The sequence below is a fragment of the Setaria viridis genome, chromosome 9 (genome assembly GCF_005286985.2).
Source record: "Setaria viridis chromosome 9, Setaria_viridis_v4.0, whole genome shotgun sequence".
Classification (NCBI taxonomy): Eukaryota; Viridiplantae; Streptophyta; class Magnoliopsida; order Poales; family Poaceae; genus Setaria; species Setaria viridis.
In genome coordinates, this window is record NC_048271.2 from 45278289 (window position 1) to 45303976 (window position 25688).

Genomic DNA, 25688 nt, shown 5'->3' on the forward strand with positions numbered 1-25688 from the left:
GCAAGTTGGTTCTTGCAACAAAATATGTCAATGGGTAGTGCAACTGTTGTAAATGTATTATTTATATTGGAATGAACGACTTGATAGTCATATTGAATACAAATTTTTCATTGTATGAAATTTTGGATATACACATGCAAGGTAATCATCATAAGATGTAGACCTCTCAGTGATGAGAAAATTTGCTGCCTAAAAGCACGATCTTTAGGCAAATAAATTCTTAGATAAGAACTTGTCGCAGCCAGTGCCTAGTTCACATCACCTTGTGTTGTTCCAAAATCATATTTTTTATACCTTAATTTTAATTTTGCATCACCTTCTACTTAGAATATTGATTAAGCATTTAATTATGCAAACAAAATAAATTGCATATGTAAAGATTGTCCTAAAACCAATGATAGATATGCGGATCATGATGATGCTCAATTACTACTACGGAAAGTTTGGCATCCTTGTTACATTGGTGCTAATACCTAATGGTATATCTAGTAATGTGCATAACAACGTATAATTACATAACAATCCAGGGACTAATTAGAAACATGAAACATGCATAATAGAATATTCTAAACATGTAAATAGTCATAGGCCTTGAGGCTTTAATGAAATTTGGAGGCAAATCTGGGCTGTTATGCAGACATTGGCTTGTTGGCCTTGCTCGTGAGGCCGGCCTGCGGGCGACGTTGGCCAATCCGGCCCAACGCTGCCTGGTTGCCTAGCCTGCAGACCGTGCATGCCGCTGGCCAGTGGTGGCCCAAAGCGGCCCGGCCTAGTTGGCCTGTACAAGAGGAGCCACATCCCTCGAGCCGCCGCCGCCGCCTTCTTGGTGGCCGCGCCGCCGGCTTGCAAGCTGCGCCGCCGCCTAGCCACGCGTGTCCACGCAGCCGCGTGCGCTCGCAGTCGAGTGAATCTGCCGCCCCATCTCCCTGCCACGGACGCGCTGCTTTGTGCTGCCGCACCGTCACCCGTCGGCCTGTTCCGGTCGGTCAATGCTCGGAGGAGAACCCAAGCGCGGTTGGGTTCCAGGTCCCATGCCGGCTGCCCATGCGCCGGTTCGTGGTCGTGACGCGGCCGAGTTTGACCGGGGGATGGGGCTGCCGCCAGTGATATATGATGGCCATTTGGTATGGCGTGCTGCGCCAGCGGTGCAGGGCCAGGCTGGTGGCCTTGGTCCAGTGGTGGTGGCGGTGAAGGAAGTGCTGCTGTTGGTGAAGGCAATGCCGGCCATGTACGGTGGCGTCGCTGTTTGAGTGCGCTCGGAGGAGGCACTGGAGTTACTGCTGCTTACGACCGTCGACGCACTACGTGGTGCAGGCCTTGAGGGGCCAATACAGACTTGGTGGTGGAGCATGGCGAGGCGTCCATCGACGCTGGCCAGTGAAACAACGTCTATGGCCACCACGGAAGCGGTGACCATTGCAACCACGACGTCCAGAAGGACGACAGCCATGGTGGGCAGAGAAGAGACGGTCCCTGGTGTGGAAGCAAAAAGCCTGGGGCGCCGTCCAGTGAACCATTGCCGGCGACCATGAAGAGGAAGAACGAGGAAAACATCTTCTATGGCAGAGAAATGGAAATGCCTAGTGATCTTGGGGCCTTCTGCCCCCTGTCGCCGTCTTTTATGCCCAGTAGAGAGCAAAGTGCATGATAATCGTGTTGAGAGTTGAAAATGAGACTTAAAGAATGAATTTAAGAATTTTTTTATTTCATTGAAAGAATGATTTGATTACATATTTATACAAGGAATATTTATAAAGGGGGAAGGACATGTCGGAAGGGCATCATGTCTTTAGGAGTTAGCCTCACTGTGGAAAGTTCTCTACAATTATCTATAATATTAATATTAATTATCATGTTTCACAACAGGCGGGACGACGCGACGGAACTGAGATAGCAACTGATGTACGGACTCCACGACGCGAACCCTAGTCAAGCATGTAGGATTACTCTATGCAGAGTAGCATTTAGAAAAAAAGGGGAAGCGCCAGGTGATCTGTGACAAGAGTGCAGAATTAGGCAGCCGAATCCTTCAGCGACTGAGGGTCTGTTTGCTTCAGCTTATAAGCCGGCTGAAAAGCTGCAACGGCTGATTTATTGTGAGAGAAAAACACTGTTCAGTGGCTGATAAGCTGGCTGAATAAGCTGAAGCGAATAGACCCTCATGACTTTTGTATGGTACAGCCAGCTAGCTAGCAATAGGGCTTGCAGCAGAACACGCGCGGCATCGAGGTCACTTGCGGCCTTGGCACGGCCGCAGGGGTTTTCTCTGGCCAGGTCGGCGTAGCACAAGGTTTTGCCTTACATAATCTATTTCCATCACTCCATATATGGGTGTGCGCCGTACAGCCAAGTTCAGTTCGTCCTCGACTCGTCGTCGTAGCATGAGCTTAATTAACTACACGAAGATCAAAGCATAAACGCGGCTCGACCGTCACGTCATGGTCGATGGAAGTTGATGCACCTGAGGGAACGTGAACGGAAAGATTACAACAAGAAGCAGAAAAAAAAACGACGAACTGATGATGGTTGATGGGCCGCGGTGCTACAATTTCTGCTACATCGCCGGAGCGCGCGGCCCGCGCGTCGTGCTACGGTCCATTTGTGCTGCGGCTCGCGTAATTTTTATTTTCCTTTCCCTTCTTAAAATATGATAACTTTATAACCGTTTTGGATTCTGTTTGCACCATTGCATTCGTTTTGATGACGCCTATAAAACTAGATCCATGATAGATAAATATGTTTTAATATATTTTTTATATTCTAGCAATTTATATTAAATACATAATAGCTAGTTAAGCATGAAGTGTGTAGCAACTTATGTATAAATCTATCAACACATCATATACATAAAATTGCTACATTTTTTTCACCAAATATAGTTACGTATTTGATGTATCTATTTAAGCTATCTCATTTGTCTCTGTATATATGGATATATTAGCTTCGAAGAAACTATTACATTGACTCTATGTGAGTTATAATTAATATAACATATAAGTCATCACATGTTCTCTATATAAGTTACTGTTAATCAATAATACCACTATTTTATTTTTATTTATAAGTTGCTATACAGTTTGTCTATAAGTTGCTAGTTGTATAAAATAGTATTAAAATATATCAAATATGAATCTTATTTTGTAGATTTCATCACTAGGAATGTAAGGACGCAAACGAAATTAAAAACGGACACTCGATGAATGAATAATACTCATTTATCACTGTCACTGGACCCAGCGCGGCAGTAGCGGCAGTGCGAACCGTCGCCGGATAGCGCGGTCCAATTAGCAACCTTGAAATCAAACTTGACAGAACCGTTGAGAGAGAGTAGCAGAACTATTTTCCCAAGCCTAAATGGTCAGATGGAACAAGAATCCCCCGATGCTTGCTTCCCTTCTCCAAGTCGGCAAAATTCGCCCTGGTTTTTTTAGGGGAAGCGGCGATTTTTTACCAGGGGGAGATGCTGCTTCCGCAAGACCGCAACCACCCATCGGCCGCCGCCACCCAGATCAATCTGGAGGTACGACTTATTTGCATGTTCGTTTCCTTTTAATCGGGGGTTGCCGTTTTTATCGGGAGCCCCTGATCGGTTCTTGGATTTGTGCATTGGCGCTTTAGCCTCCTGAAACCACTATGCATGAATGGTAATCTTGTAGATCCTTTAGATGGCAACAGGGTCGGCCGGCCCCGTCTGGGCATGACGCCGTGCTGATGCGAAAAAAAAATGAACAGAAGATGAATCGGTTCCTTGGCATGGTCAGTCCGAACCGCTAATCAGTGATGCGGTTTGCAACAAAAATCGTTGTATTTCTATGTTGGTACAGTCATAATAAGGAATATGAGACGAAAACCCAGTTCTCTCATACACTACCAATCTGCATGCCCTACTTATTGTTAACTTCATCACTTATTTTAGTGAATTGCGATGGCCGAGAGCACCGTTGGTCCGAGTATGACCTAGGTCCTGCCATGGAGGATGCGTCAATGCCGCTGATCAAAGAACTCATTCAATTTCACTTCCTCTCGTCTCGTTGCTACTAGCTTGGCAGAGGGAGCCAAAGCTTATAGGCTTGTCACTCTTGATGAAGCAAGTCAAATTCTATCCTCAAGGTTTTTTGCTAACTCTTCCTAGGTCCAATTGAACCCATTCAAGTCAAATTTCTTGCAGTTCTGAGGCCCATCATTTGTGTCATTGATATTCAGGTCCAATTTTGCTGCCATAATAAAACTGTCTCTCTCACGCCTCTCTTGGTGGCTTGGAGGTGTCCTGCTTAGCTTGTCAAGAAATAAATCCTCACTTCCTCTTTCTTTTGCTTGTATATCGAAGGCCATGCCTGCTATCTCCTTTCCTCTGTGAGCGGAAAGGCTGATTGATAAGATATCTTGATCTTTTTGTGAGCCATCACAAGCAGTTAAGCAGCTGTCAACTGATCCATCACCAAGTTGCATGGTGTGCCCTTGTGCCATTTGTGAACCTTCCATCTCCTCGAAGCCTGTAAATGCATGCTGGAGGCATTCTGTCGATACCTTTGAGACTAATTCTGATAGTTGCATCTTCGCAGTTTCTAGGCCAACTGACCCTGCATTCTGCTTTGCAAGTGTCTCCTGTGCCTTTTCTAGCACAGATTGTAGGTACTTCCCTTGTGCTTCAATGCGGAGTTGCAAATGTCTCTGTACCTGTTGAAAGGCATCATTATGTGTAAGGCAGCTTGATACATGGAAAGAATAAATTCTGAATTTACAGTTGGCCAGTTTTTCTGAACTTTTCATAAGCATCGCCGTTTTACATGTTCTTGTTTAAATTGGGTTCATTCAAATGATCATCTCCTTAGACCCTAGATGACCATGACAAGATAAATGAGATAATTCCTCGACGCAGGACAAGCTTTGTGGATGCTCTGGAGCAAAATATATGCATACATCACATACACTTTTCCCCCTAGATGTTTTAGTAATATAGGAAATAGATGAAATTAGTTCTTGGCTAAAATAATTGAGGTGATCAGAGCAAGTATAAGTAATATTTTTCTTAATGGAATGGTGATTGTGACGTAGTTTCACTGACATGTGGCATTATACATTACTTGAGTGTGTCCCTGAAGTTTACTAAATGATGATTAAGCTATGTATATATATTTTTATTTGGATGCTCTGTATATCATGTACTTCCATTACAAAACAAACATTCATTCGATGAGGGTTCTAGTATATACTTAAAATCTGGTTTTGGATCCATTTTGCTATATGTTCTGCCACACAACCTACTCTAGTGTTCTACTCTATATATCTCCTACTGATGTATCAACTAACAAAATGTAAACGTTTATGTATTTGTAAGGAATGTAGAATTGGTAATTTAGTTGGTGATATTATTTATTTTCTTCTGCTTTCGTACCTCTAGTTGCTCGTGCAGTCGGCGTTGTACTTCAATTTGCATCTGAAGGGCTTCACCTATGTGCACAGATCTGATAAATTGCAAAACTATGTTATCTTCTCCAAACATGCTGAAGCAAACATTTATTCATCTCTTACTTGTTTGTCTGGGTTCCAAGGTTTATGTGGCTAGCTGGTGAACTATTTCCTTCAGGTGGCTTCTCCATTGCCATGGTGCAACCAACCACTGAAGAGCAGAAAGGACGTTCAGTACTAAGCTTAATAGGAGGCTGATAACTGCTAGGTAATCTGAGAATGTTGTACTTACTATTTTTTGCATTTCCGCCATTAGCTTGGGCGTGAACATTTTTGCTTAGCCTGTATTTCTAGTAAAAGACAAATCAACTTAGTTTCTTGCTACAAGGCATGTACAAGGTAAAACACTATACTAGGAATTCCATGTCTACCTGAAGATGACTCTTAAGGTGATATAGCGTTAGTCCAGGGACACCCATGAGTCTCATGATCGTCTTTGGTGTAGCTTCTGCATTATTATTACAGAATTAGATGGTAATCTTCCTTGTGTTAGCTTGTATGACAGATAGATGGTTTAAGCATGTACTTACTATCAGGTCCACCAAGTTGATTTACCGCATCCACAAAGCGCTCATGTAGCTCAGGTGTCCATTTTAACCTAGGCTTAGCATCAGTTGAAAGCACAAGCCCTGGCTCTGCTGGAATACTCCCTCCTTGCAGAAGCAAATGCCTTTCTGGAGGGGATGTCTGCCTAGAAGACAGGAAATGGCTGTGACTCTGGAGCTGTTGTTGATGATGATACATCTGGCATGAAGATATTGCAGCCTTAAAGGTTAGGACCTATGACAAGAAATTTCCTCCTTTTTTTTCTTTTGTTTGAGCAAACCAAATAACAAACACATCACACATCCCATACCTCTTCAATTCTATTTTGTATTGATATCTGGTTGCAGACTCCACAATCCTGATAGGAACCGACTCTTGCAGTTTATGAGCCCTTCGTTTTTGGTGAACTAAGAGGGTTTTATCACACAATGGAGTTATATTCTTTGGGAGTCTGCTCTAACAAACTAGGACTACTCATGCCAAGATGTTGTGCAGAGACTGGTTTTATAAGGCAAGTGAGGAGAGAATTTCGAATCGTTGGAACAAGCACTCAAGCCTGACCCAATCTTCGCAGCAACTGAAAAGAGGTATAGAGATATTATCCTTATTCCTTAAGGTACCTGTGGACCCTATGCGCACCTATCTTTTTATTTACCAATTCTGCGAACACATTTGCATTCTGATTCCAACACTAACAAATATGGTTGATATTGCTTTAACTGGCACAAAGGGAGGGAGGGGGTTACAGGCACACATATTTGTTAAGTTTATTCTTCTTGCAGATAAAAGTGGGAACCTTGTTCTCACTAAGAACTTTTGAGATGTAGTTTGTAATGCTGTCTTTGAGCTTGTAGGGCTACTATATTCTTGGACTATATCTTACACGTTCAGAATTAATTCCGCTGTCCACTGCACTTGTATTATGAAATCAAAGGTAAACATCTGTGCGTAGTTGACATCGATTAGGATCCTGTATGTTCTGCAACCACAGATGCTGTGGCAAATGTACGCGTTCGTATACAAGCATGGTATATAGTTAATTAGAGAATAATTTTTATCATTCATACTAGAGCAAAGTTTAAATTTCTTTTTGACCAGATGCATCCAGAAGAAGAATTCAATAAAGTTTTGCATATAAATAAAGTGAAAGGAACTCATTCCATTAGTGATGCCTTCCTTGGGACTGCACAAAAGCAAAGCATGGAATATTGGAATAAGCATATGGTTCCCTTTTGTCTCCTCATGTAAGTTTTGTACTTGTTCGGCTATCAGGGAAAAGGAAAAGTGGATAGGAGAATCTAATGGGCTGTGCATCTGTATGGAGGAGTCCTCTGAGTTTGGTTGCTACCTGTTCTACATAAGATGCAGAAAGTAGGGGCTTAAAAATGACGGTTAGTTCCTTTATTTCACTGCTCTTTGTTGCTTTAGCTTTGTAAGCGCGCCTATATCCAAACTGATATAGTTAGTCTTGTTTATTCGTCTTCCATACTTCAACAGAACCGTCTCAGTTCAATGTTTGATACCTCTAACTGCCATGAAGTCCAGTCATCTGGAATAGCCGAATAGGTGGCGCTTACCATTGTCTTATATAGAGTGCTTTTTATATAACTTGGGAGATGCTATAATTTTCAACCTGTAAGCGCCTCTTCCAGTTGATTTGTGTAGTTCAGCTCTTCCATTTAAGGGATAGTCCAGTTAATTTTTGCCATCATTTCCATTTGTTCTGGTTATCATAAGTCACAAATATACCTCAGAAATCAAATATTGCCCTGGTAAATCAAATACAATGAATTGCGTCCAGATCCTCTCAGGCCTTGCAAAAATAAAAGCTTGGCAGGCATTTGTTTCAAAAGCAACTGGTACGAGTGGTCCGAGCCAGTAGCATCGTGCTTTGTATGTTGCTATTTTGCGGTGTTTGCTTGTTGCCATTTTGTGGATCAACCAGTCTTCTCTGAAGTTGTTTCAGGGAATCCCTGCACTTACAGACCACTAGTTCCTTTGTTCCATCCATTAGGAATTAGGATAAGAAAACTGTCCTCTTGATATGATATCTGTACACCCATTCCTGTTCAAGCGAGGCATGCTGGTGCATTTCCGTCGCTCCAAACCTAAATCGCTCTATGCATGATTCCACGGGCCATTTGCTGGGGAATTGTGGTCAATGATGGCTGATCATCAGGAGCACAAACCAAGACGGCCGCGCATTAGAACATGGAATAAGCTCTTTCTAGCCGTAGCTTTATCTTTGGTGCTGAATCCGGCGAAAGGGTAGCCAGGGGGGGGGGGGGGGGGGGGGGGGGGGGGGGGGGGGGGGAGGGAGGGAGGGGGGAACTTTGAGCTTTATCTTTGCGCGGGGATTACATTCAGCTGTTGCTTGTTAAGTGGTCAGAATCGTATGCTCCCGCTTTCTCCATAAGCTCCTCTTGACAATCATCGTTTTCGCAGGCAGGCAGGCGCGGGCACGCGATCCCGCAGCAGGAAGGGGAATAACGAAAAGCGATGTTGACAAAGCTGGAGGGAGGAATCCCGCGTTTTTTTTTTTTTTTTGGAGGGGGGCAAAGATGAGGAGGAATATATCGCCTGTGTCGACCTCTCCTGCCTGATGATTCTTCTGTTCCGTGACCTGGTTGTGCTGCTGCTCCGCGGCCTCGTGCGAGCAGAGAGCGGCATCAGGCATGGACACGTGTGGACATTGGCGCGGGTATATTATTGGTGCTGTAAGAGTGGTTTGCTCGGTGCTCGTTACTTGCTATATAAACCCATCCAGTCCAAATCAGCCTGGTTGATGGGAGAATATGGGAGGACTTGTAACGATGCCACCAACTGATAAGTGTTTCTCGCTTGTTTGGTGTAACGAGAGCCCTGCTAATGATCGTATTTGCTACGAGTCTATGACCCTTTGGAGATTTTGGTTTCTGTCCTCGTCAGAAAAGATGCTGGTGCTCCGCACTTTCGTTGGCAGAAGTTTCGATCATCCCTTTCTCGAGGAAAAAGAAGAGAAAGTTTTCGATCATGTGATCTTCATGGATGGGTTGACATTGTATGTAGCTTTGGAGAGAGGTCGCTGGAGCCTTTGAGGATGTGATGACTGATGACCCTTCCAGTTCCAGTTTTCTTGGTGCGCTGGCTAGCCCGAGCTAGAGGAGCCCAACAAGCATGATAGCTCCCGGCGGCCCATCTAAATGGCTGAAAACCGGCGGCCTCCTTGGCCCGTGTTGCATATGCATGGCCCGCGACCGTTCCAATTGCAGAGGCTTTTGTTTCCGACGAGCGGCCAGGCCGACCGGCTTCACGGCTTGACGACGGCAGCCGCGCAGGGCAGGTGGAGGAGGATTGAATGTAGATCCGCTGGATCTCGCAGGCAGGCGCAGCGTTTCTTGCATCGGATGATGGAACGGCAGCATCCACTGCGGCACTGCCCCCCGAGTGCCCGGCGCTACGATCCATGCATGGAAGGAGCAGGCAGGACAGGACACTCTTGCTTCTGCCGGGTACTGCACGGCTTGAGAGTGGAGAGACAAGACCCAAGAAAGGCTGCGCCCACTTTGCATCGCCGCCCGCCCGCGCGGTGCACGGTGCTGCACCGCACGCCTTTCCACCACAGCTTCTGTTGACTCGACCCATCGGGCGAGGAGCAACGCCTATAGATGTACATTCGGGCCGCCCGGACCCGGTCCGGCACGGGCACGGCAAGGGCCGTTATTTTTCGTGCCGGGTCTGGCCCGTCACGATGGCAACTTCGTGCCATGCCGTGCTGGCCCACGGGCCGCACCGGTGGTCAAGTACGGGTCCACAAGGTCTTTTTCGTGCCGGGCTGGCCCGTAAGGAACGGCCGGCTTCGAGCCACTGCGAGCACGACGGGCCCTCACGGCCTGCTCGGCTGCTCCCTGTGTTGTGCCTGTGCGTCGTCTCCTCGAGACCTCGACTCCTCCTGCGCGCCGTTAAGCCCGCCATCGCTGCGCCACTAGCCTCTCGCCGCCACTGGCCCCCTACGCCACCGGCCTCCCGCACCGCCGCTCCCCGCAGCCAGCCCCCTCAGCCCTCGCCGTCGCCGCGGCTGCTGGCTGCTCTTCGCGGCCAGCCCCACGTCGTCGTGGAGGAGAAGGGTGGAGGCGGAGGTTGGAGAATGGAGAGGAAGGGGAACGGACGAGGGGAGCTGGGGAGGCAGAGTCCCGGAGAACGCCAAAATGGACGGAGGAAGGGGAACGGGCGGGGAAGCCGGGAAGGGGAGTGGACCGTGGGTGAGATAAGATCGAGTATGGAATAGATAAGAATGAGACACGGGCCAATAATGGGCTGGTCATTAGTTTCGTGCCAAGCCGTGCCGCCCGTTGGGCCTAGGCGACAGCCCACGCCCGGCACGAGGCATCGGACCGGGCCAGCCTGAGCCCGAAGAGGTACGGGTCAGGCCGGGCTTAGGACGGGCTAAAAAACCGGGTTTCATGCCGGGCTGTCGGGCGGCAGGCTGCATGTACATCTATGGTAACGCTCAACGCATGCGTCGTTCTCCTTCTACCTCCTCAACCTGGCTTGGACTCCACCGGCGTAGCACCACCATCGTCCCGGGTGCCGGCTGAATCCACATCTCCACTGGTACTCCCACTAGCACCTCCATGGCGATTTCACAGACGAAGGAAAAAAAAATGGCACATTGGCAATGGCATCGTCCCCGTCAAAAAGCGCGATTCCCGGGTAGCAGAATGGCGATGCGTGCACGCCTAAAAGCTTGTTGCAGGCTTGCAGAGGGAAACCACAAGCCGAAACCAATGGTACAGGGCGAAACCATGGCTGGGCCCGGGAACAAGGACACAGCTCTACCCCTGCCAAGTCTGCGACTGGCCGACAGCAACTGCCAGCTTCTAGGGGAGCGGTGGCCACCGAATCCTTCGGATGCTTCGTCCCTCCGGCCTCCTCCATCAACGCAGGGGCAAGCCGTGCAGTGCTGTTGTGGGTCGCAAGCCTCTTGTTGTATGGTATGGGCCAACCAAACAAAGTTGCCAATGAACCAACCAGCCTTTCCAACATTCAACGAATCTCAGCAGTATTATTATTGCGAATTGCCTTCATACTCGATCACGTGCCCTTCGAATGGCCACATTGGACGTCCCCATAGGGTACGCCTACCTTTCTCGCGGGACTGACCATTGGTCTACGCAAAATTCGCATGTCTCCAAATATACAGTGCAAGAAGCGAGCTTAACGCTCACTATAGATTCCAAGGCTTCCAATAGTGCTTGTCCACTTGTAATGCACAAGCAAAGAGGGATTAGACACAACATCCACTAAACTTCAATATCTCCCTCCATACGAAATACAAGTTTCTTATAACCTCAGATTCTTAGAATGGAGTTAGATTCTTAGAATGGAGTGATGCTAATATTTTTATGAGATAGAACTACCGTAACAGAGTCGTGATATGTCGGTCGAACGCACTTATTCAATAGATTTTCGTAGCAACCAAACCTCAATTTGAATTTTTCATCTAATTATATCATAGAAATTCGCAAACAAGCTAGAAATCGTGGAATCAGTAAAAAAAATGCATTATCCATTAATTAATCTTTACTAGTAGTACTAATTTAATTATATGCACATATAACTTTCTCTTCGTGAACAAGAAAATGAAGAAGACCAACCCTTTCTTCAAGAAACGTAAAACCCCGATTTTCATCAAAATTCAAATACTATTATACCATAATACTTACGAACATTGATGCCATGTACCCGCGGGTTAGTTAACCTAGCCGAACGGCGGAAGAGCCCACGGCGCGTACGGCGCACCCCCTCGCCCGGGCCACCCTTCATATATTCGCTTCCCCCTCCGACCCATCCGCCTCGCCTCTACTCCTCTCCTCGCCGCGCCGCCTGATCAGCCGCGCGCATCCTTTCCAGCCGCTCGATCGCCCAACCCTAGGAGGCTCTCCCTCTCCCTCCCCGCCGTGCTGCAATGGCGGACGTGGATTGCGTCGCCGCGGGGCCGGAGGAGATATGGTGGCGCCGGCCCAAGACCAAGATCGTCTGCACCCTCGGCCCGGCCTCGCGCTCCGTGGAGATGTGCGCGCGCCTGCTGCGCGCCGGCATGTGCGTCGCGCGCTTCAACTTCTCCCACGGCTCCCACGAGTACCACCAGGAGACCCTCGACAACCTCCACAAGGCCATGGACCTCACCGGCCTCCTCTGCGCCGTCATGCTCGACACCAAGGTCCGCTTTTTAACTGAGCCCGCTCCCTCGACGCCTTCACGCGCCGTCGTTTATCTCGTCCGCCTTTTTTACTGCACCGTTTAGGTTTCCGTTGTAGGCGCTTGATCCGATCTGTGTGTTGTTCTGTTCCTGTTAATTTGCGAATACGTCGTGCTTCACACGTGAACTAGTTTAGATGAACGGCAAAAAATAATAGTTCTACAAAAATGAACGGCAAAATTTTTCAATTGTTGGTAATCCGCCCTGCCAAAAGTAGGATCTTGGGAGTTAGGCCTCTGGGCGAGGACATGAGTTTTTGTATTTTTATTGTTTGACTTGTGCATTGTCACGATTGGTTGAGACAAGGGCAGCCTCTGGTAGGCTGTTATTAGCACGTTTATTGGGGCAGCTGGGGACCGAGATTTTAATTATTTGCAGATCGGCAGTACTCGTTGTGTATGTCCGGGATATGGTTTCAATGGGCTTGGTATAAACATTAAAATTTGTTTTTAGTTGTTTGCTTTCTTTATGTAAATCGAGGTGGACGCTAGTCGGGGGATTAGAAATGCATATGTGGTTGACATTTGTGGGGTGGCTCCAAAATTTACACGGTAGACGCCAAAGACTCAGTTTGTGCATCCATTGTACGCGTGCCTTATCAAGGAAGTCATATAAAGCGCCTGAAATGAGGATCAGATTCTGAATTCTGGTATTCTAGTTGATAGCTGAGTACCTAGAGGTCCTCCAGTTGGCATGTGAGTTGGTATTAATTTGTATGGTCTACTAAATCGTTGTGGATCTATCAAAGTCATTGGCAACGCAACATGTCTCTTTCGTGGTAGTTTTGCATTGTGATCTTTGATTCTTTCTTAACAAATTAATGCTCTAGGTTTTATAGCCATCCAAATCCCTTAGTTCTTACACTCTATGCTGTTGCGTTCAACATTGATTACTCATTGTTAGCGTGAGGTTTGAAAACTGGGCTCTTCTGATCTACAAAGCGTTGACCTACATTATTCTCTTTTTCCTGATTTCAGTAATATAATGTTCTCCACTAATTAGATAGTAGACTTCCTTGTCAGTCAGCCAGCCATGAAGTTGTATATAACATGCATTATCTGTTGTGACTTTGTCGATCTCATGCAGATGTTTCTTAAGGCATCTTGATGTAATGTTACATTTGGCTGTGACTAACCTGAACTGTTAGATGCTGTGTCAGTTTGCCTACAGCACAAATCTTGGCCTGGAATTTTTGTGTGCTTGGTAAATGTAGCGCATATTTCATGCATCATGCTAGATGTCAATGATGTACATATCCTTTTGTTTTAATTAATTTACAGGATTGGTGCAAAATGCATTACTTTTTTTTATGATTATTAGAGGTGGATTCATTATCTTTGTAGCTTTGAATGGATTAACTTCTGCAACATACTGCTTGTCAGATTTGTGCAAGCAATTCATGTTTATATACCTGACAAACTATTCGAATATCTTGTCGAGCAGTGTCCAAATTGAACAATACATCTACTTTATTTCAAAAAATATAAAACAGTTACTGTGCAAACTTGTTTGTGTGTTGAACCTTATAATTTGCCTGTTTGTACAGGGACCAGAGATCCGCACGGGCTTTTTGAAAGATGGCAAGCCTGTTAAGCTGACGCAGGGAAAAGAGATTACAATCACCACTGATTATTCCATTAAGGGTGATGAGAACATGATTTCGATGAGCTACAAAAAGATTGCTTTAGACCTGAAGCCTGGGAGCACTATACTATGTGCTGATGGCACCATTACACTCACGGTGCTTTCATGTGATCCTGCACAAGGCTTGGTTCGTTGCCGCTGTGAGAACTCTGCTCTCCTTGGGGAGAGAAAAAATGTCAACTTACCTGGGGTCATAGTGGATCTTCCAACTCTAACAGAAAAGGACAAAGAGGATATATTGAAGTGGGGTGTACCTAACAAAATAGACATGATTGCTTTGTCCTTCGTACGCAAAGGATCAGATCTTCAGATGGTCCGAAGTGTGCTTGGTGAACATGCCAAGTCAATCCTACTTATGTCCAAGGTATGCTCATCTCTCCAAGAAACTTGCATCCCTTGTTTGCCTTGTGCTGTGGTTTATTTGCTTATACAATTGATATCTCTGCTCTCTGTCAGGTTGAGAATCAAGAAGGCGTTGCCAATTTTGATGAGATTCTTGCAAACTCAGATGCTTTCATGGTTGCCAGAGGGGATTTGGGAATGGAAATACCTATTGAGAAGATATTCTATGCGCAGAAGGTGATGATCTTCAAATGCAATGTGCAAGGAAAGCCTGTTGTTACCGCAACCCAGATGCTGGAGTCTATGATCAAGTCTCCTCGCCCTACACGTGCAGAAGCGACAGATGTTGCCAATGCTGTCCTGGATGGCACTGATTGTGTGATGCTTAGCGGTGAGACTGCAGCTGGGGCATATCCGGAGCTAGCAGTGCAGACAATGTCTAGAATTTGCTTGCAAGCAGAGTCACATACGGACTATGGAGCAGTTTTCAAGTTAATTAGTAATGCGGCCCCAATCCCTATGAGTCCACTGGAGAGTTTGGCATCATCCGCAGTTCGAACTGCCAATATCTCCAATGCATCACTCATTTTGGTCCTCACAAGGGGAGGTACAACTGCAAGGCTCGTGGCAAAGTACAGGCCAGCCATGCCAGTGATATCCGCTGTGGTTCCAGAAATGAAGACGGATGATAATTTCAACTGGACTTGCAGCGATGAGCGCCCTGCCAGGCATAGCATGATTGTTAGGGGCCTGATCCCGATGCTGAGTGCTGCTACCGCGAAGGCATCTGATACTGAGGCGACTGAGGAAGCCATCAACTTTGCCATAGATCATGCGAAGAAGCTCAAGATCTGCAAGTGTGGAGATTCAGTTGTCGCGTTGCATCGTATCGGCGCATCATCTGTCATCAAGATCTTGACAGTCAATTAGTGTTGGTGTGGGGTGGGTATTTGTGAGGGCAAATTTTGTTAGGCTGTGATTGAACCCTTGTTAGCATCATTTTGTCAGCTCAATTGCATGTCTTGAGCTTCGGAGATTGTCTTTTAGGAGCGAAAAGGATGGAGTCTTTTGCTGTAGGGAACTATGCCACGCGTTTGCTGAGCATTTTTACAAGTTTGAAAACTCTAAATAATACATAAGTTGTATGCTAATGTGTTCTGTTTCCTGTTGATTCGGTCTTTAAGTTATTCTATCCGGTGGTTCTTATGTTTGGCAGAGTCTGTGCTGCAACCTCTGTTCATCAAGTTGTTTCATTGCCGTGTCTGTCCGTGAGCAGTCGATCTTCCTTTACATGTTTTTGGTGTTTAACATTTTTGATCGATGGACCCTATGCAGAATTGTTGAATGTAGATCTGATGATTCTGCATTCTTTGAACAGGTTCAGTAGCTTTGTGTAAGGACCGCCCCTTTTACATTTCCATGGACACTTTCATGCCATTCGAGAAAGCTTAGCGAAAAATGGAGAAGAAGCCAGCTACTTGGTGTTGATGGAAGGATGGAGACGTAGCTCCATTAAGTTGCTATTGAAGCTTCCAAATCATACGAGAACAAACCAAACCCCTTTTCCTAAAAGCACCGAACCAATCACCGGAGGACACGTATTCTTGAGCTTGTCCCGGTGTACATTTCGCCAGGTCACACACCGTGTTGACCAAGTGTTAGCACATGAACTTGGAATCAGCCAATCATTTTCTGAACAATGATCACAGCATCTCTGAAACGAAATAAAAAAAATACGATACCAACAGATAGAAAAATTTAGATTATGATCGAACGCGTTTAGAGATTGTTGCTCGTAAGTTCTGACAGGGCCATGATACCTAACGGCATGAAAATATAACGGCACTATTGGTGGCACATAAACCATCTTCACGATTTACCGACAGAAAGGTTGCACTGCATAGGTGCTTTGACAGAGTTGATAGATCATAGATGCAATGTAAGCAGCAGAAGATGCATTATTCTCCAATAATCTCCATCCACCTGAACAGAAGCAAAACTAGTTGTACAATTCCATCTAAGAACAAATGCAGCTTTTTACAATGGCCACCAATCATCACGTAGAAACCAAGAACGAACTTCTACAAGATTCTTATTCTGTCCATTACCATCACGACGAGGAGGAGGAGCTCCCGTTCGATCGTTGCGAGAACAGCCCGCCAAAGGGCCACGAGAACCAATGCCTCCTGCCGCTGCTTCTCCCGTCGTCGCCGCTGTGCGCGTTGCCGCTGGCCTCGTCAGCAGCGCGCCTGCCGCCGCCGGCCGGCTCAGCAGGCTCCTCCGCGGGCAGCTGGTGCCTGCACACGGGGCAGGAGCTGTGCATCTCCAGCCATGGCACGATGCACGGGTCATGGAACCGGTGCTTGCACGGCATCTCCCGCGCCTCGCCGCCGGCCGCGACCTCGTCCAGGCACACGGGGCAGGTGAAGGCCTCGCGCGCCCGGACCATCGGCAGCGCCGCCACGGCCTCCTTCCTGGCTGGCGGCGTGCCCTGCCGGCTCGGGTCGGTCTCGGCCAGGTACTCCAGCAGCAGGTCCAGCCCAGGGCCCAGGAACAGGTCCCCGAGCGTCAGCCCGCCGGGGCCCAGGGCCGCGCCGCCGGCGCCTGCGCCTCGCTCTTGCCCCATGAGCATGGCGCGCGCGTCCGAGGGGCTGACGAGAACGACCCGCTCGCGCCCCGCGTCGGCGGCGTCGCCCTCCTGGAGCGCGTTGAGCAGCTGCAGGAGGGCGATGTTGCGGTACTGCCTCCGCGCGAAAGCCGCGAGGTCCCCTCCGCCGCCACCGGCGTCGAGGCCGTGGCGGCCGGAGGAGGCGGCGAGATAGTCCATGAGCACGGGCGCCCAGAGCGAGACCTCGCGCTCCAACGCGGCGTCCGAGGCGTTCACACTCACAGCACGGCCTCGGGTGTCCGCGTCGCCGCCGGCTCGACGGTCGCCGGCCATCTCCTCCACGAAGCCGGTGTGGCAGTGGGGGCACTTCACCTCCTCGATGCCCAGCTCGGGCCGTATGATCAGCGAGCACATGTGGCAGAAGTACCTGGAAGCGGCGCCGGATTCCTCGTCCATGTCTCCCCTTTCCTGCGCCCTGTATGCTCCGCCTTCTTGATCAAGAACTGCACCCAAGATCAGAATTCTATCAGATGTTGATGAAATCAGAGCAATATTCTAGTTACCGAACTGAAGACACGATCTAAACCCATACGGTGATTCATCATCCTTCAAAAGAAAATCATGGATAGGACGTTACCAGGAGGCAGGGAGCCTCCGCCTATGCTTCTCCTACGCGATCACCAAGCCTGATTCTGCTTCCTCGGTCAGGGCAGGGAACCGGAGCAAGCAACCAGCGGAAAAACAAGCGAGGAGAAGGATCTAGAACCGCAAGGAAACCGGTTTATCCGGACCGGGAGCGGCGACGACCGAGCAAGAGAGGACGACGACGACGCACGCAACGCGACCCGGGTATTAATTAGTAAAACTCGTGGGCGCGCCTTGGGATAATTGGCCGTTTCTTGTTCCACATCAACCGCTTCTTGTTCTGTACCGGCCGCGGCGTCGCCTGGCCAACGGAGAGCTCGATCCGCGGAGACTCTGAAGCCTGAATTTTTCTATGGGTTTTCCGTTGCCGTCGTGGAATGCAATACGGCCAAACCGAAGAATGAGACAGGTAGTGGGATGGAGATGGTGTGAGGACACTCCTCAGTACAATTTTTTTCCTTTGGCGTATCCGAGACGGACTTTGTGATGTTAGCCTATATGATCAGGGCTGATCCGATCAACTAGAGACAAATGACGGATATCCAACTATTTTTGTTTGATTGGTAGAACAGGTTAAATTAACAACCTTCTGACTGCAAAAGGCCAACGGTAGTGGTACACTCAAATGCCCGTCATCGGCTGAGTTTAAAAATTGTGCCTTGTACGTATTATTCTTAATTTTTTCCATAATATCGGCATGGTTTGCACTATAATCCTCCCAATAACAATTTTCCACATAGCAAAAGTTGTCTGCTACATCTCCTAGTTGTATGCTACATTTCCTATAAATACTAGAACAATTTACAATTTGGGACGGAGGGAATATTTATATATGATAATAGTTGATAATTTGCAGAAGTTCGATATTATATGTAATGCAATCATCACAGTTTGGAGGATGGGGGAGCAGAACATGTCGACCTCGTTCTTCCATCGTTAGTCCCACCACGTTGTCGTTGCCTGAAAAATCTTTCTTCATCGCAGCTCTTTTCCTTTAGTCCAACATCGATAATTCCACCGTCACCATGAATCTAGATGTTGCTAAAAAAAACAACGATATTGCAATTGTTTGGTTAACCGAATTCTTTTAATAATAATTATATTTTAGTACACCACTATCAGCTGTGAATTGCGTGAGCTCAACTGGTTAGCACCTTACGGCAACCGGTACTGTGTGTGTTTTATTTTAAAAAAAATTCTCCTAAGAGCAACTCCAAGAGTATCTAAAAAAATTCTTCCCCAAAACTATGTATTGGGGGTTCTCCCAAAAAAAATTTCCCCCAAAAATATATCGGTCCAAGATCGCTAATAAATAGCCCCCAATATTTTAAACACAGGCCACGTCATCGTATTGGGCCCATCGAAAGGGACGTGCGGGCGTGTGGGAATCAGAATTGGGGGAGGAACGTCAACGCTAAAATATACGCGGTGGCAGACTGTTTTTTAGCGTCGCTAAAAAATTGGGGAAGGTATAGGTGGATTGTTGGAGTTCAATTTTTTCTCTCTTTTTTCCTAAAAAAGTATTGGGGGTAAGATTAGCGGCCTCTTGGAGTTGCTCTAATCTCTATTAGCTGAGTCTAGTAAATTTTATTATGGTGCACTTATTTTTTTCATATTTTTTTACTCTTCCTTCTTTACTCTATTAAGAGTTTTATGTAATCCGTAAAAAAAAGAGTTTTAATGTAACGAATTCCAAAAAATAATTAATACTTGCATTTAGATGATCTCAAAATTCATCTTATTTTGGGGATTTTAATGTAAATCCTTAAAAATTACCTCCCAAATTAAGTTTTAGCTATTTACTGAAAATAATTAATCTGCAAAAGATTTACGCAAGTACTCCCCCTCCGTCCCAAATTATTAATCATTTTAGCTTTTCTAAATTTATAGATTTTGTTATGCACCTAAATATATACCATGTGTAAAAGGTATGAATATAGGAAAGTCAAAGTAACTAAAAATTTAGGATGGAGGGTGGTACATTCAATATACCACTATTTTTTTAATATGAAATAAAACAACGAAATCTATATACATATATACTAAAGTTCCCTCATGAATCCTAGCCCCACGTGGGACCCACATATTATTCAGGCGGGATCCACGTGGTACCCGCACACTATTTAGGTAGGATCTACATTGGACCCACTATTCAAGTGCGACCCACGTACTCTTAGGGAGCCACACATTGTTTGGTGGGACCCATGATCTATTGAGTGGGGCCCTTATCATTATTTAAAAAATTATCGATGATGTTTATTCTATTATTAGCGGTTATATTGTATGAGAAGTATAAAATATATTTATTTTTAAATCTGGCTTCACGTGGGATCCACATATTATTCAGGCAGGATCCGTGTGGCCATTGTGATAAGAAATTGTTTGAATTTAATATTGGATGCGATCAATTTGATCTTAAATTATGTTTTATTTTTTATTTGGTTCGATGCATAGCGATGCTACTTTAAGTATAGTAAGATAATAAATTTGTATTTCATCATTATTTCAGATTAGCCCCTTTCATATAAGCGCGTATCGCGTGCCAACCTGACTAGTTCCTCCTCCGACGGATCGAACCAGCTGCTCCATGGGGAAATGGGCCACCTAGCAAACCTCTCTCTTTGGCCCATCTAAAATGGGGCAAGAATCCCTCTAAAAGAATGAGAACAGATTAGAAACAGGCCCAGAACAGCACGAGGCAAGAATCCTCTACGGCGGAGAGAGAGAGAGAGAGAGAGACCGGCGAGAAGCCCCTGTCTCCGTCGCCGTAGAACGAGCAGCAGCCTAGTCGATGGCGTCGCCGGATCCCGGCCGCACGCCGGCGCAAGGCGACGAAGCCGGCTCCACCTCCCCGTGGCCTCTCCGCAAGCTCCAGGTCTGGATCCCATCCGGGTTATCCCCCTTTAGGAAAAGTTCCAATCTCGGTAACCAGTCCTTGATGGATTCGTGTTCATGGTCACCCTTCTTCATCCCAGATGCGGTATTAGGTATCGTTTATTTTGGTCGAACTGATCTGTCTTTAGCATTACGGGTTTGTTTCATACACGTTAGAACTACTGTTATGTTTTGGGCATTCTAGAGCTTTTTTACTGAGTTAATCCTATTCCATTCACAGTGAGAAATCATAGAACCTATCCATTGATGCGTCCTCTATCTGTATTATCTGAAAAGCACCACAAGTTAGGCCTGCCACTGGGGAGGGTATGGACAAACCCACTCTTGTTCACACCCAAATCCAAATAATTATTATTCACTCCTTACCCTCCCCAATCTCAACCATATCCAATGGATAATTAACTTTGTACTACATATATATACATATCCAATTGATTAATTATATGAAGGGCGGACCTGGCGCAATGGTAAAACTCTCCACTTGTGGCCTGGAGGTCCTGGGTTCGAACCAGCCTCTTTGCAGAATTTTAAAAGAATTTTGCAAGGGTAAGGCTGTCTAGGAATCTTCTTCCTCAGACCCCACCTTGTGTGGGAGCTTTTCGCACTGGGTTACGCCCTTTTTTTATCCAATTGATTAATTATACCCTACCCTCCCTATTTGTAATGGTTATATAATTTTCTACCCATACCCTCCCCATTTGAAGTGGGTGTGGATTTGGGGAGAGGGTATGGATACCCAGTGGTAGGCTTACCACAAGTATCCATCTTTATGTTTTGTTGGATTAACAAAGAAGAAATTTGAATTCATCCTTGGATCCATGCTTTTGTTCTTTTGGCGTCACATTCTTCCTGTTGCATATGTAGAGTTTCACACCAGGGCTGTGGTCGCAATACAAAGTTTATGAGAATGCGGTTGTGGAGAGTACTAAAGGTGAGAGTTATATATATATATATATATATATATATATATATATATATATATATATATATATATCCCAGGATGCATTAGTCCCTTAGTGTCGTTCTGAAATTGCGATTTGGTCGTCTTTTTATTCTAGGAACTATTGCAGATGCTCTGGTCCTTGTGAAAGAGCATCAGGCGGAGGCAATTGGATGTGCCACTGTTGCAGGATTCATTCTGTTCAGAGGTATACTTCTGGTTTTCATTTGGAACCTTATTGCTATTTGTTTGTTGTGTATCTGCATGGGAAATGGTCAGGAGAAGCTATGGTTCATGAATTATAGTTTTTTTAAACATCTCATGTGGAAAACGCCAGTTTTATTTTGTGTTTTCAGTAGGAAGTTGAATGGAAAAATGGGGATTGGTACTGTTATATATTGAATGAGAATAACATGATCTGGCAAATCCTGAAACCAGACAACAAGGTGCCAGTTTTGGCATCCCAGTTTGGCACCCTGGTCATCCATGGACCATGGGTGTCCGGGCACTAGTACAATACTACTATCATACTATGTCTACGCTAGTTGCTAACATAAAGAGATGTAGAGAGAAAAAGATGTAGCATTGGTAAAGCTGCTAATTTTCAGAGCATTGAACTGGTGCATTGTTCTCTGGAGCTGAGTCCAGGGTACCATCCTTTAGAGAATGGAGCCTATGTGTTATTTGCTATTTGATTGGAACTATTATATTCTTTTACCATGGATTAATTGGTTTTGGAATAAATTTTTAGCTGCTGGAATCCTGTTTTAATTGGTAGTAAATGTCTCCTGTTAGCTGTCTTTTATGTTAATAAATAGTTATAGATCTTATCTACACTTGTTAGGACTTATGATCCTTTAAATTCAGAGTAAGTTTTTGTAGTACTTTCGCACAATATTTGAGGTTTGGAAGTGTACTACTGTGTAGTAGTAGCTGTAGCATCCCAGTTTTCCTGTCAGGGGCTTAAACCTTTGAACTTGTTTGGGGAGACATCCATACATGGACAAGGACAAATGACTAAAGAAAACTATAAAGCTTGGCACCCAATTATTATTCTGGAGTGAAAAAGGAGAGATGCATGTTCTTTTGTTTCAGACATTGATACTGTCTCTGATATGAACCTCTAGTGACTAAGTTTGGACTTCTGGTATTTCCTTATGATTATGTCCAAATGGATTCTAGAACATCATTTTTTTAATGTTGAGACTAGTTTCTTTGAGCTAAAAATGCAAAACCTTACGGATTAGATGCATTATCGGCCGCTATGAGAAGATTGGCTTCAATTGCAGTTGCAATATGTAACTGCTTGCTACTGATCGTGTTTGTAATATCATACTATACTATGTTTTATCCTGAAGCAATCAAATTGTGCTGTGAAGCTCTATTTCTTTGCCTTTTCCATTGACATGTTTCGTTGATTCAAGTGTCTACCATGCTCATGCTGTATGGGCCTCCTAGGTAGCTCCTAATGGTGGCTGATTGATTATAGCTTAGTTACCAGAGAATTGTGAATACACTCGAGTAGTCGGGTTATTATGTACACATTTATCACTCCATTGGAGGTAAAGTGGGATCGGTCCAAGAACAAGTCAAGACCAACCAGGTGTATCTGGCACTATCTTATTTGCTCATCTCAGACTCAGTTGGCTAATTCCTTGTCTGACCTTGGCAAATTGTAGAATCAAAGAGTTTAACTTCCTTTGGACAAAACTTTAATGAAATTGCCAAGCAGACATACCACTTGAAACCCATCACAATCATGAGCATTGACAAAGGTACAAACCAAAACATGCTTATGAACAGCAATTACTAACAGGCATTGAACTTATGAAAAAACAATTTTGTAACACTATGTCTGTATGTGTAGTATTTCCTGTGAGTAGTTCCTCTAATAATTACACAAAGGTGCCATCTGTTTGGCAATGATTTGCATACTTTTTTTTGTTGGGTCTCAAACCTTGATACTGATGGATTTTGGCATCAGGTCCTCGGAGATTTTTATACCGCAATACCTTTGGGCGTTTCAAGACTGAGAAGGTATAATCCTTATAAGTGTATTATATTAATTTTGAAACTTTTGTTCACACATGTAACATTCATTAGATAGATTTGCAATTCCAAAATTCCGCAGATCCATGGTCAATGTCTGTAGTCCAATTTAACCTTAAGGGTGGGCCATAATAAGTAAATCAGTCTTAGTTGAAGAAATTCTCACAATGGCTATGGTCCAATGTAGCATTAAGCTGGGCCCCATTGAACAGCCGACAACTGCACACCAGAGCTGCCCCTGTCCTCTCTGTTCATATTGATTCTGGTGGACTTCAGCCAGTGAGAAGAGAGAGAATGAATTTTCTATTGCTATGGCTTACCTTAAGCTTGAGGTGAACTTTAAGCTCTGACAACCTTCTTGCTCTTGTCACAATGGCTATGGTTAACAAAAAACCTTAGGGTGCAGCTTATGTCCTCCATTGTGGCTGCCCTTAAGTGATGAATTGATGTGTTCTTGTCTCATCCCGATTGAATGTATTTTGTCTTTAACTCTTTGTAGTCATCAATGCGACTTTTGTCAGTCCAATCAGATCATAACTACAAGAACCAAGGGAGGCAATTTTTCTATTCTTTCATGGATATATGAGTGCATCTTATGTTCGTACCAAAATGTTGCCAGGATTTACTGAATGATGCTGAGGAAAGTATGATGGAGTACAAAACATCTATTGCGAACTTGAAGAAAGAATCGAAATACACTCTTGACAAAGTAGCTATTGGTGAAAGTGATCTGCAACGTGGACAAACTGATTTGAGGTATTTTACATGTCTCTATTGCTGTTTCGTTGAATAATATGGTTTGTTCCCACTCACCAACATATTATAAATTTATGCTCATGCCTCTCTCCAGATCTACTGGGAAGCAGATCCAATCTCTTATAGGTTCCATATACAAGGCAGAATCCACAGCTGCAGGTATTAATTATATTTCTAGTTATTTGGATTGTTTTAGTTATTTTGCAACTTAATTTGAAACCTCATCTACACAGAATCGGCTATGCAACCTTCCGATTGCTCATTTTACATATTATAACTGCATATCTATTATTTTTCTGGCTGTAGGTCTGATGGATAGACTAAGAACCATTCCAACCAGGCAATCTCTGGAGCTGCGAGCAGAGGCGAGTACATAATTATTAGTACATGGAATATTTTCTCGGTTGCATGAAGTGCTGATTAAAATACATTGCTTCTTTTTATCCTTCAGGTGGCTTCCATGGCCTCCGATTTGAAGAATCAGAGATATGCCTTGCAGGAAAGAATCAACAAAATATCTGAATATGGTGTCCGTGTCTGAACTGCACCGCATATACATTTCCCCTGATATCGATTCATACAATAAACTGTGAATCCACCGTGAGAGGTGTGTTTGTTGATTGGACAAGTGCTGTGTCTCCAGATTCTAACCTTTTTTTGTTAGCATTTTAAATGCTAGGACAGACAAGATCACTCATCAGAATTCAGAACCATGAAATTGTTCCTGTCAGTTTACTGTTGAGATTGCTCGTTTGTGGGAAAACTTTGGATACTCCCCATCTATATGCAATTGCAAGGAAAGCTATGTTCCATCATGTGTGCTGTGTCCCTATGTTTTAATTTCCTGCAAACAATTTGTGCCGTCCGACTCGAAAAAATTGTCTACAAACTGTAAGTTGCTGCTAAAGTAGGTGACAGGAGTATGTATTGAGTATTATGCAAGGATTGCTTTTGCAGCCTCCTGATAATCTCATTCCAATTCAACCTCCCGATAATCTCATTCCAATTCAAGTACCATATTGGCAGTGTCCCAACATGATAAATTGGATTGGGGAACGAGGAACTGCTGAAGATGCTCCAACGCCTTTCATACCAATTCAAGTACCATATTGGCAGTGTCATAACTCCTCCCAACATGATAAATTGGATTGGGAAATGAGGAACTGCTGAAGATGCTCCAACGCTCGCTCTTTGTTTCAACAGGATCCTAAATTCAGGTTCAAATAAATATACAATAAATTCATCATCCCCTACCAATCCTACATTTCTGGAAAAACCAGTGTGGGGATTTCCGAACACGCTGGGTGCGTCAACCAGAAAAGTTAAAATCTATTCTATTTGAAAATTATTTAAAAATTAAACTCCTATCTAATAATCAAATTGTTCACGTGCTACTCTCTTATTTTTTTAATACTTCAACATAATACTCATATAGATGTGTACTTATCTTTGTCTAGTTGTGATTGATTTTTAATTAGTAATTACTCTATACAATTTTTCATCCACGTTCACACCTTTTTCATTTTGTATCGCACCTCCATACATTATGTTTA

At 44.9% G+C, this 25688-nt stretch overlaps 4 protein-coding genes and 1 long non-coding RNA gene across 6 annotated transcripts; 3 read left to right on the plus strand and 2 right to left on the minus strand.

Annotated features, from left to right (window-relative positions):
- Positions 1 to 3748: 3748 nt before the first annotated feature.
- On the minus strand, positions 3749 to 6469 carry LOC140221371 (myb-related protein 2). The gene is made up of 7 exons (XM_072290917.1): positions 6326 to 6469; positions 6000 to 6213; positions 5841 to 5917; positions 5702 to 5759; positions 5533 to 5620; positions 5396 to 5465; positions 3749 to 4677 (listed from the first exon to the last, which is right to left on the minus strand). Exons 2-7 carry the CDS (start codon positions 6211 to 6213, stop codon positions 4129 to 4131), a joined length of 1056 nt encoding a protein of 351 aa, XP_072147018.1. The 5' UTR covers positions 6326 to 6469; the 3' UTR covers positions 3749 to 4128.
- LOC117840404 (uncharacterized) lies at positions 6464 to 9914 on the plus strand. Its single transcript, XR_004637007.2, has 3 exons — positions 6464 to 6602; positions 7288 to 7406; positions 8461 to 9914. It is a non-coding gene; the product is annotated as an uncharacterized lncRNA (long non-coding RNA).
- Positions 9915 to 11846: 1932 nt separating this feature from the next.
- Positions 11847 to 15393, plus strand: LOC117841115 (pyruvate kinase, cytosolic isozyme). Its single transcript, XM_034721688.2, has 3 exons — positions 11847 to 12217; positions 13803 to 14264; positions 14357 to 15393. Exons 1-3 carry the CDS (start codon positions 11963 to 11965, stop codon positions 15170 to 15172), a joined length of 1533 nt encoding a protein of 510 aa, XP_034577579.1. The 5' UTR covers positions 11847 to 11962; the 3' UTR covers positions 15173 to 15393.
- Positions 15394 to 16175: 782 nt separating this feature from the next.
- On the minus strand, positions 16176 to 17899 carry LOC117841116 (E3 ubiquitin-protein ligase SIRP1). The gene is made up of 2 exons (XM_034721689.2): positions 17488 to 17899; positions 16176 to 17353 (listed from the first exon to the last, which is right to left on the minus strand). The coding sequence occupies exon 2, from the start codon at positions 17304 to 17306 to the stop codon at positions 16353 to 16355; it is 954 nt and encodes a 317-aa protein (XP_034577580.1). The 5' UTR covers positions 17307 to 17353; positions 17488 to 17899; the 3' UTR covers positions 16176 to 16352.
- A 2265-nt stretch (positions 17900 to 20164) lies between these two features.
- LOC117839107 (RGS1-HXK1-interacting protein 1) lies at positions 20165 to 24950 on the plus strand. Of its 2 annotated transcripts, none has more exons than XM_034719363.2 (8): positions 20165 to 20370; positions 21255 to 21321; positions 21449 to 21538; positions 23315 to 23367; positions 23999 to 24135; positions 24230 to 24294; positions 24442 to 24500; positions 24587 to 24950. In XM_034719363.2, exons 1-8 carry the CDS (start codon positions 20287 to 20289, stop codon positions 24674 to 24676), a joined length of 645 nt encoding a protein of 214 aa, XP_034575254.1. In that variant the 5' UTR covers positions 20165 to 20286; the 3' UTR covers positions 24677 to 24950. The 2 variants fall into 2 exon arrangements, with proteins under 2 accessions (XP_034575254.1, XP_034575255.1); XM_034719364.2 differs by having other exon boundaries at positions 21461 to 21538.
- Positions 24951 to 25688: the final 738 nt, after the last annotated feature.